We start from the raw sequence: 11,886 nt of genomic DNA, 5'->3' as shown, positions 1-11,886 counted from the left end.
ACCGTAGCCATGATGAAACTCCCAGCGAAACTCGAGAAAATACCGGGGATCAGACGTGCCGTGTATACAGACGACATAACGATATAGATCGATGGTCGGAGGTTCCATAGGAGAACAAAAGGCATTGCTGGAAGCAGTGGGTGTCGTAGCAAGATGTGCGGAGACATGCAGACTGCAGTGCGCGCCGAAGAAGTTGAAGCTCCACGCTGGTCAATTTTGTGATCTCATCCCATCACCTCTGTGCTAGCATCGACTATGTTTCTTTTTTTCCCCTTGCACCCTGAACTGGAGCACCAGTTATCTGCTCTGTGCGGGTAGCGTGTTACTCTGGGGAAAATTACTGTGATATCAATTATACGCGGTCGTTCGAGATGCCACCGTCGCCGCCGTGCTGTCCCGTTATCGTCGCGCATGCTCAGCCCACGCGAAGAGCAGTAGTTAGGACCTCAAAGACGCGAGTGACTCGTATTGCACTTGGGAGTATTCCTTCGGTGTGCAAAAAAAAAAAAAAGGAAGAAGAAGAAGAAAAACGAAAATGTACGCAACCTCATTCTCCGCTCAATCGAAATCTGCAGCGGGAGCAAGTAGATGCGTTCCGCCTATATATACCACCGCTGGCGCAAACGTCAGGCGCAATAACGCGAGAAGTACGCCATGCAGCATTGTAAAACGCCCAAAATTAGCTTCCAGGGTGCTGCTTCAGCTGCGCCTCGCCGGATGTGGCAACACAGTGACAGCAGCGCGGTTTCATTCGCGAAATTACGGTGATATGCACCGGTAACAACCCTTCGTCCGTATACGACATATCCAAATCATGTCCCGATTCGGATATTCTTGCCGAGGATGTCCCGATTATGGCGCCTCTAGACTTTCTACGATTTTCCGCCCGCGCAGGCTTGGTCTTTCAGGTTCCCCAGGAAAGACGTGTGTTTTATGATATGCTAAATATTGTAACCCAAATTTGTTATCATACCTCCGGTTCATGGGTACATTGTACATCGTCCGTTCCGTGCAATGTACTTGGAACGTCCATGTGATGTCCGCCACGTCCAGGCAAGGGACGTCCGCAGGACACGGAAAGTGCTATACATATATATATATATATATATATAATATGTAGACCGCAGTGCGCTTCTCGGAGTGGATAAGCGGGCTGAGCAACGAAGGCATACTACTTTAGTTTTAACACACTCTGCATTGATTCCAAACGTTAATGTCATCCTTAAAGAAAAAAACATCATAGCATACTCATGCGGAGTAATCGCATCGGAGACGTGTTCCCGGAGCCGCCACGCGCAGTTTCATCATCATCATCAGCCCAGTTACGCCCACTGCCGGGCAAAGGCCTCTCCCATACTTCTCCAACTACCCCGGCGCAGTTTACCGACGATCAAAAAATTGCCCGACATACTAACGCCTTCTAAAATAAGACCTATTCACATAGGCTGTCATATTTGCAACAAATCACGATGCAAGGTTTGCGCTCGCATGACGACTTCGCTAAGTGTTACGAGCACCGCGTCAAATTTTAGCCTTAAGCTGAAAGGTTGACTTCGACTGGGACAAGGCCAATGTTATATATATGTGCTAGAATGCTCAGCGTGCAAGCTGCAGCACACTGGACAAACGGAAACAACCTTTAGATTGCATTTCGACAATCATAGATCGCTTGCCGTGAGCCTTCCTAAGCTTCCACTATCCAACAAACACGTCACTATCCCGGGCCACTCTTTTGACAAGTTAACCGCCACGCCATGTACTTGAATTTGGTTTCAAATCGCACCACGAAAGGGAGGTCCGCGAATCATTTCTAATCCACAAATTTGCTGCCGTAGCTTCTGGCATCAGCAAGAACCCGGGTACAAATAGAGAATCGCATACTCGTTGCCTTCAGACAAAACAGCTTGTTTTTAATCGCTTCGTTTATGCCACGTCGCCAAGAATAGCTGTTCGCACACCCGACACACGCGCGCGCAATTCACGAAAATTTTCTGGTTGCTGGCGTGTCATTTCATTGTATTTAACCTAGGATGAGTGATGTTCATGAATTATTGTTGTCGCATGTGTACTAGAGGCTTGATTGCGCAACATTGGGACGACACACACAGAAGAGAAACACACACCACAGAGCGCTACTTGCAACTATCGTTTTATTCCCTTGTCAATGGAATAAAACGATAGTTGCAAGTAGCGCTCTGTGGTGTGTGTTTCTCTTCTGTGTGTGTCGTCCCAATGTTGCGCAATCAAGCCTCTAATATGCTATACCAACACGCCCAGTCCTCAACCTTGGCGAGTTTCGCATGTGTACACATGCGACGTTTACACAGGCCTTTTCTTGCTAAGCTTGTCTCTTGTAAACCATGCCTTTACTACGTTTGTTGCTGCGCAAACCTGCTGTTACAACCATCCCGTCCCGTGGTCCATTTTTACCACGTTTGACGTGCGTATTGATGACTCATGACGGGTGCAGTCACCTTACAGCAAAAATATCTTCTGTCATGTTTATTTTTTTCTCTTTTTTTAAACCATATGTCATCTTTTCTGTGAACCCTGTTTTTTTATATAGTGTTGCCCTACGGAACTTGCTACGACCACCTTGTCGTGCATTTTTTTTAATTTTTAGCCACGTCTCATCTTTTCTGTAAGCCATGTTTTCGATGTATTAGTGTTGCTCTGCGAACTTGTTACAACCATCTCGTCACGTTTCTTTTTCTTCCTTTTTTTGTTTTTGACTGTACTGTTGATTCGTCACAAGTGCAAGCTCCTCACAGAAACAATGTGTACCTATTTAAGCACAACGCCTTCCGTGTCATATATTCCCTGACGAAGGCCGGACCCCGGCCGAAACGTAGGAAATAAAGCATCGTTTATTTTCTTTTTTCCTACGTGCGTCCTCAACCTACAAGTGCCTGTTCAACTAACGGATCCCGGCAGACTGTCACTTTATATATATCTACATTCGATCAACTCGGATCCCAGGGACACCTACATATCCTGGGTGCCCACCGGACGCCATTGCGGTTAAGTTAATAGGAGTGCTGGAAGGTTTGAAATCCTCATTGCGCAACTGTGTAACTACACTATAGCATCGAACACAAAACTAAGCTGCTTATAATGAATTGACCGTAGACCTGGTGGATCCGTTGTAAGAATTTTGTGAAAGTATTGTGAAGAAATGGCACCGAACATGGACGTGCGTTGTTCCTCCATGCGTGCAGAACAACAGTAGAGTGGTTCAGTGCCGTGGCGTAAGCAAAATCTTTTTCTTTTCTTTTTTTTTTTTTGCGGGGAGTTCGGTGGCCACGCATTTCAGAGTTTGACCGGGGCGGGGAGGAAACGGAGAGGTGGACTGCTGGGCATGCATTTTTCGGGGGGGGGGGGGGGGGGGGTGGTGTTACTTCATGTACCGGCAGCGGCACTTGCTTTAGCCTGGTAGCTGAGCCCGTGGTTTGAGAATGTTCGATTTACATAGAATAAAACTGATTTCCTTTTTTTAGCCATAAGCAAAGCCAGTACTGGATCCGAAATGCTATCTTTATAAAATGGGGTGTTTAAATGCACGTCCCAGCGACGGCTCCCCCAGCGTTTTTTTTATATTTAAAAATGTTGGCTCCCCGTGAGTACAGAAACCAATTTCAAAGGTCATGATTTTGCGGGCTGCAAGCGCCATAAGTGGTTCCTGGAACCGGAAAACATCATGATCTCCACAGTCTAAAGTGTAAGTTTCGGTTTCTTTTATTTACACCTGTCCTAGTGACATCGTCATCAAGCAGCAACCGCGACAACGGCGTCACTGCGTGCCGAAGTTGTCCAACAAAACAAAAACATCGTGGGAGCCTCTCAAGATGGCGGAGAAAGGTAAGCCCGACCTGAAAATGGAGCAAAAAAAGAAAGGATTGTCGCTGTCGCTTTCGTCTCGGCAGCAAAGTGCGTAGCTCTGTTGCAGGATCGCGCTCGTCGGGGCGTTGCCGCAGCGGCTCAATTTTTTCGATTTGCTTGTCGCAACGCGTGGCGTCAAAACTGATGTCCGACTAACGTGCCGAGGTGCCAAAGCTATTTGCCATTCCGTCTCGCTGTCGCCGTAAAAAGGCGCTGTCGGTAAACAATGACGACCGCGACTCGTCGCCTTGCGTTTGCGGGCACGCCAAGCGAAGAATTGCGCAGCTCTACCGCATCGAAAAATGCAGCGAACGTTCATGTGGTGAAGGCTTCGGTGCGAAGCTAGTTCCGAGAGCCTGCGGCAACTCGCTCTGGGCGAGCTACAGGAAAAGCCGCTGCGATCGCGCGCGCGCTCGCTCTGTGTCAGCACCGCCCCGAAATCGCCGGCAATATGCGCCTAAAATAAATCGCGTACGGCCTGGTTAGTTGGCGCGTGTCGTGAAGTTGTTCCATCGGCGGGGAGTATTGGCAGTGCGACGTGACTACGCTGCGCGGCTGGCGCGCCGTGAATTCGCGAGGACCCCCCTCCCCTCCCCATTTTCTTTTTTTTTTGGCGTAGCTCGAAGTGGCTGGTGAATGGAAAGTGTTGGGTGACGAGGCGCGATGGTTTTTCGCTTTGCTGCCTGCGGGCGCCGTGACTATGGCGACGACAGAGCAAGCTGATGGTGTACGGGACGCTGTGCGCCGGTAGCGACAGATAGGGGCTCTGCTGCAACAGATACGCAGCCTCCGGTCAGAACAGCCCGCGCTGTGGCCTATTTTCTTGGTTTTGCGGTGGCGGCTGGCGTTGACAGCAGTCGTCGCACGATCTTCCCCCCCACCACCTCCCCTGCTGTTCCACAGATTGTCTCGCGGCGTTTAAAGCGCTGCTCTGAGAAATCACTCTAAGAGAATTTTGTGATACGCGCCGTCGAGGTTCCCGCCGGCTCATACGAATCTAATACTGCGAGGAACCGTTCTGGCGAGCGCGGTAGTGTGGCGTCAGGACAGTTGCTGTGCGTTGTCGTCAGGAATCGCGACATTCTTGTCAACGTTGGCTTGTGGAACGTCTGACAGCGCGAGTGCCCGAGTGCATGAAACACGTGGCGGGAAAATTTGCTCCGAAGTCGCGATCAACGTGGTAACGCGAGCGGTTTGTTGACTCTCGTTTTATCGAGCTTCGATAAGATAACTGATGTGTCACAGTCATTTAGAGCAGTCGCCAGCTTCTCAATCCTGAGTGCAGCTGCGAGCACTTCTGGCCCCATCAGTTAACTGACACCTTTCCAAACTTATATTTGATTTGACATGTTCCTTTTCCGCCATTACAACTGTTGACATTCAGGTACTCCTGAATCTCGGTCTCGTTCTGTCTAACACCTTTCAGTCTTTTTGGTTGTAGAGACACAAGTGCAAGGCCTAATCTTGCTTTTATTGTGTAAGCAGGTTCAATTGCATTCATTTCCTTACATAGTCGGCGTCCAACATGAACACCTCGTCATTATATGTTTTTGATCAAGCACTTCTGGCCGTACTCTTCTTGCATGGCTCATTGATTGCGCAAGCCTGTTGCTGCATTGTTCATAGAAAAAGAATGCATAGCTTCCGAGTTTGAAGAGAGCTTGTCAATACTCTTAAAGGGGCGCGAAACACTTCATGAACATAGTAAGGAAATGTTGCCGACATGTCATACATGCTGCTGTGAACATGGGAGCCAAACATTACTGCACTGTATGCAGCAGGAAATTTACAATCTTGTGTGAGTGCTGTCGTGCAGCATCGTCGAAAGCAGCTGAACTCACCAATGGCATTGGCTGGTTTTGTGATCACGAGAACATTCTCAGTAATACATAATTGCTAATTTTTAGTTAAACAAATCGAAAAATACATGTCTGCAATCTCAAAAAGGAAAAAAAAAGATAATAATCTTTTCACTGCACATCACTGCATCAGCTGCATGTGGCCTGTAAGATGGCAGCAACATGCTGCATAGTGTAGTGTACTATTACCGTCACGCTGTGCTGTGACGAGCCCTTTTGCCACCGCGACGCTCAACTTTCGGACAGGGCCTTGCCCTCTTGGCCTTTCCGCTGCGTAGCTTCCAGCGCGCTAGCGGAGACGAAAAGGGAAAGAAACCTGGATGTTGGCACAGTACCTCCACTTATAGTTAAATGATTAGAAAAAGTTTTGCGGCATGAGATTCAAGAGGCGACATCCTCCAATACTGAGGCCACTGTATGATTAGTTAGAAAACTGTTTCGAGGCTTCCTTACACTTCATGCTTAACACGCTGTGTCTGCTTGTATTGCTGCCACCATACATTCTATTTGCAGTGAAATGTGGTGTACTGAGCTAGTCAGCTACAAGTAAAAGAAATTGGCTGTTTTAACTAGACCACTTATACTTATGAGGTGCACAAGGCAGCTAATCCCTACAGCTTTTTTATGAAGAAACCACAAACTATCCCTCCGCTTGCTGCGAAAGTCCAGAAAACCTTTACAGAGCGCAATATGAATTTTGAAGAACATCAGCAATGCTATGAACCGGAAACTCATGACATCTAAAAAAAAAAAAAATGAAATGCCCAACAAGCTCATAATGCAGGTGTTTTTATCAATTGAACAAGACTATGAAGCATACATAGTTATACAGACACCTAAAAGGATTAGTGGCCCCATTGGTTGTGCAGTTGTCTCTATGGATTCAAGTAGTGTAAAATGCTCGTGTGTACATTGCAAGATGTTTATAGCCAAGGTAGAGGGTGTCAAACTGTAGACAAGGAATATGGTAGTAGGCTGCAGCGCAGGAACTGGCAGACGCAACTAGGCGCACAAAGTACACAGGCACAGCGCTGTACTTTTTGTGCCACCTTAATTCAATATTAAGTCAAGCTAAAGTGATAGATTAGTGATCAAGAATCTCTACGGCATCAATATTATCACGAACAGAGCCTTAATAATTGAGAAATTGAGGTAAATGCAGGACATGGTTAGAGACTTTCCCAGGACATTCAAGTACTTGCCCATTGATGAAAGCATTCCTCAGTTAAATTCTGTCACTAGTACTCAACCATTGGTTGCAAAAAACATCCTTGATTGTACTATAAGATGAAATAAAATGCTACTTGTCCAGTTCTGTTTCATCTTATAGAAAAAAAATAACTAATTGAAGTTACCCTTGACAACGATGGGGGTGGTCGGAAGATTTCATTCTTGCTGACTTCGCGCCGCCCATGCTTTCGCGTTTCACAGTTTCGGTATTGCGTAGTGCTGTGCTGGTTTTGCTGGCTCGCAAAACTTGCACAAACTCCAAGTAGCAGAGAATTCAACTTCCACCTGATGTCGTGGGATGCCCGAATGGTCTACGCCACTTGACCAAAAAGCAGCTGCAGCGGCAAATCCACCGGCTCGGTACCGCCATCTGTTGAATGCCGTTTTACTCACTGACAACAGCAGAGGGTGGTGGTGGCGTATGCAACGTCACCACTCCCCTGGTTGGGTGGCGGGAGATTTGAATTTCGAAAGAGGCATTCGGACCCTTCAGATGTAATTTTTTCGTAAACTAAGTCTTTTCTTGGTGCGAAACAAGCATTGCGAGGTTTCTGGAGTGGTATTTAAACAGTCCACGTCGACTTAGTATTTGCCCTTAGTGTCCCTTTAAGAAATATAGTCACAAAGAGACTGGGGAAGGAATGATTTACACAGACTTTGTGTGTACATTGAGTGCCATAACATCTAGAGGCACCAAACACAATGCATGAATCGATGAACTGCTAAATTTACTACACTACAAGCAAGGCAGATATTGAGGTAGCCGTCTGCAGATACTAAGCCATGTAGGCATAGAGAGAAGGTAGCATAAAAGGTAGATGAACTTGTGTGGAGTTGTTGGCAGACAGAACTTACCTACCACTCAGGACACTCCTTTTGGTCACCTTGGAAAGTGATTTTATCGCATGCATTGGAATGGCAAGCAGAATCCATCCTTCGCATTTGAATCTCGTGTAAACATGCAAAGCAAAAGATAAACATTTCTGTGATATTCATCAACATTTCCATTCATGCACGTCTATCCCTGTTATTTCATTTAAGAAACAGGCCAATATAACAAAATCTTCTGCTTTCTCAAGTCACTTGGTAATCTTTGCAAAATTTGAGCCAGCTGTGAACACAGATTGAAAACAACCTCTAGCTACAGTAGTGAACAAAGAAGATACCACATTGCAGTTTCTTTGTAAAAAGTTCATTACCTGCATTAAAGAAAACCATGAGGTGCTCTAAATAAAGAAAGTATTCCCCTACAGGATGCACAATTTTGCCACCAGAGGGACAATAATGAGCAGCATATTGTTTTATCAGTGCTACAAAAGGTTTACTTTCTACTTTGTTCATTTCATGGTGCTCATTATTGCATACATTCTCATGTTTGTGTGCTAGGGCATACCTGTGTGTGTTTGTATGTTTTTCTGTAGCTCTCTCGATATCATCCCTCATTCCCTATTTCACTTTGACTATAGTCGGGAACAACTTAAGGCAGGAGAGGCCCCGCCCAGATGACCGAAGCACAGCACCCAATTGCTTTCGTGACTGAAGAAATAGTGCCCCTGGCATGATTCGGCCCAGTTCGAAGTGCGGACTGCCATTATCTCTGTCGGTGGGGTCACCTGCCGTTTGTCTCAATACATGTCTAGAGTGCACGCCCATTGGCGGAGGCTTATGTGTATCCACCTGTGAGGGGCTAATGCTGCGGCCTTCTAAAGCTATAGTATGCCAAGCCTGTCACTGTAGGCTAACCTCTCAGTTATATAACTTTCTCTCTCACCTTCATACTCGCAGTTTATGACATGCTGGTCGGTGTATACAGGTTTCGTGTGGTTCGTTACTGAATCGTGCAAGTTTCGTAGGCAATGGCAGAGGCTGTGTTGTGTAAATAACATGGTGGCAAGTGTCCCAAAGCTAGTGGCCAACTGTCTGAGCACTTACGCTCAGGAGGCCGGAAATCCAAGATGTATCTTTTTGTTCACGACTGGAACACCTGTACCACTCATTGTTGGCATGGTAAGACCTCTAAGCTTGCTGTTGTACTAGTAAACTATAGATACACACACTGACATGCTGTCTTGCGGTCTTCTCAAATGATTTTAATCATAAAGCACCAACCTGTCATGGACAAGTTGCTTGATGTCATTGGGCACTTGTTAGAACAGCAGAAAGCTTGGGAAACTGGAGGAATTCATGGCGCAGAAAGGCAGGCTCTCGTACCACAGACTTCTAAGATGACAACGCATTTTCATTCTTCTTGCATCCTTGTTTTGCCATGGATGGACAATTGCTATGTAGTGAAATTAGTGAATAGATATTGCATTTGCATGTAGTAAATAATGCAACCACGATTGTAACACAAGAGGAGACTTTGGGTCTCTAGGGAAAAGAAAAATGTATACGCTTATAACGCCAAGTGATGCGGCAAGAAACGGGAATTGATGCACAGAAGAGGGTGCCCACTGTGCGCTTTGTTCATCGTTGCTACAAACTGCCGTCACAAAATGCAGCGAAAGGACGAATGTATGCAAAGTTTACTCGACACTGCTGACATTCGTCTATGTCAGCAAGAACAGCGTCGTCCTCCGTGCCATCAAAGTAATTGAACATGCAGCACTGCAGAAAAGCCTGCGGCAACGTTCGTACACGGCTACATGTGTGGGGGTGTTCAGGAAAAGTCGACGAAAAATAACTGTTGCAATCATGTCGTGAACACGAATATAACGCGAGGCAAGTTCTGAAGCCTGAAACTTGGCAAAATAAACTTGCGTTATATTCGTGCAAATACAATAATTGTGCCGATCTGTGATGGGGGGTGCTCACGGAGCAGTTGGGCTTAAGTCGAGGTCTGCTGTATTTCTTGCTTTTCTCAGGTGGCAGTCCAGGCAATGGAGATTCTGGGCTTGTCTCCAGTTCCTGCCTGTCATCTGGAGGTAAGACGGCTTGGAGTTTGGGAAAGCGCGGTGTTGCTAGCCTGCTGGAAACAGCGAATACCTTTAATTTATATTACGTGGCAGAGTGTTGAACCGAAACATTATTTTCCCCTGTTTTTGTTGAAGTTCAGCGAAAATGGTTTCACCAGAGCGAGAAAATAATGGTTTAAACTGTTTCGAGCTAGCTTTTAGTTCGTTTGCATAACCAAACAATAATTACAGATAAACACCATAAGTTTGTCTAGTACAAGAACTCGACAGTGCTCCTGATATGCACGGCGAGACATCTTGAAGAAATTTATGTGTGCTGCATTTCAAAGACAGCAGGTACAGTGAAACCACCTCAGTGTAACCACCTCATTAATTTGTATCTGGCGGGAAGAAGGCACAACCACGCAATAAACGGTAGCACACACTAACAAGCCAAATAGACACTTGCGTCTCTCGACGTGTTCCACTGCTGCCAACAAATATATCAATGCGATGCCACCGTAAATTTTACCTAAAATATGTGCTATAAGGCATTTCCCCCCCGCCCTTTTGTTTTCCAAAGCAGTGAAAAAAATTTGGTTCCGTTCCATCACTGTCAGTAGTACAAACGGCATACCAAACAGCATTTGAAAACTTTGGCATGGAACACAGCGGCGACATAGTGGCAGAGTGGACAACTTGTCCGATTTCCCCTGATATGTATGTGCTTGTTTGTGTAATGATCGGTTATTGAGTGAGAACCGTTGCCACTTCATTGAAATGGAGTACCTGCAGCAACTTGATGTAGATCGCGGTAGATGTGGTGCCGATCATGGTGGTGCTTCAGGCTCGTGCGAGGTTGAGGTGCAAACAGTCATACATTCATGGGCCTGTTCTGAGCATATTCACAGTTATGCTCTTTGACAGTTTAGTTTAGGTTTTAAAGGTTAAATTGGCCAGAATTCATTACACTTCAGAAATTAGCAGCACCAACTTCTTTATCTGTCTGGAAGCAGTTACGAGCTCCTCAGATGAGGGATGGAAAGTCCTGCATTAGGGTCATTCATCTGACTCTTTTCGGTAAAAGAGGTTGGTCTGATTTGCATCGCTATTGTCTAATTATACCTCTATGTATTTTACGCTGTTTGCCTGTGTGGCAAAGGCAATGTGGAAAAAACTGTCTAAAGGTCGCACAGTAGTAGCTTTATAAGCAAGCAACATTACAGAGGCTTGTGCCATTAATAGGTTACAGTGTGTGCATCCAAGGGCTATCCAAAGGCTTAGTTAGCAGAGTTTACTCTGTGGTTGGCAGGGCTTGACCAAGATAGATCTTTGGACAGATGGATACCTACGTATTTAGTTATTGTGTCTTTCCTATTAAAAATAATTTCGAGTGCCTCTCTAGAAGCACCCTGTTACAAATCTCCCACTGCCAGCAAGATATTTGACAGTCACCCATTTGAAACACTCACAAATGTATTACTAACATGCCTGCAGCCCTTATGTGTCACATTGAACACCGCATTAATGGCGCTGCAACGTGGATGATGCAACTCTGGATGTAGCTCTACCTGTGAGACTGCCGTGCTGCTGCGGGCATATTGTGGGCAGGTTGTTATCTTTTACAGAAGTGTATTTGCTGCAGTACAATTTCTTTAAGTAGTGTGTTAACTATATTGAAAACATAAATTGGTTCGGGTCACCAGTCTTGCACACAGGCAGAACCTTGGCAAATTTAAAAAAATTGGGGTAAGAGTTAGTTTAATGCATAGTGAAACACGTGACAAAGGGGTATATCAAGAAATCAACATTGTTTGTCAGGACTGTAACAGGAATAGTGCTACTAAGTACGGGTGCCTTATTAACCGACAGTTTGCCCAGGGTCGATCTTATTTCGTCAGGCATTAATTAGTTCGCAAAAAACGAAAATTGCTTTCGACAGTTCTCTGAACCCTGGTGGTTGTGGAACTGCACCTCTAAATATGACTTTTTTTGTTTTTGTGCATGACCCCCCCCCCCCCCCC

General features: G+C 45.8%; 1 protein-coding gene across 2 annotated transcripts in view; it reads left to right on the top strand.

Moving 5' to 3' along the window:
- Positions 1-3,809: 3,809 nt before the first annotated feature.
- The window catches only part of RanBP3 (ran-binding protein 3), a 38,485-nt gene continuing 30,408 nt past the window's right edge, over positions 3,810-11,886 (top strand). The window contains exons 1-2 of one of the 2 annotated variants that reach the window (XM_072285345.1): positions 3,810-3,858; positions 9,833-9,892. In XM_072285345.1, the coding sequence (XP_072141446.1) occupies positions 3,846-3,858; positions 9,833-9,892 (73 nt within the window). In that variant the 5' untranslated portion in view covers positions 3,810-3,845. Of the gene's footprint in view, positions 3,859-8,908; positions 8,976-9,832; positions 9,893-11,886 lie in introns of those variants that run through there. The other variant, XM_055064217.1, reaches the window with a different exon arrangement.

Source organism: Dermacentor andersoni, chromosome 11 (genome assembly GCF_023375885.2).
Source record: "Dermacentor andersoni chromosome 11, qqDerAnde1_hic_scaffold, whole genome shotgun sequence".
In the NCBI taxonomy this organism is placed as follows: Eukaryota; Metazoa; Arthropoda; class Arachnida; order Ixodida; family Ixodidae; genus Dermacentor; species Dermacentor andersoni.
Note: the sequence above shows the minus strand (reverse complement) of the source record. Positions and strands in the feature narration are given on the sequence as shown.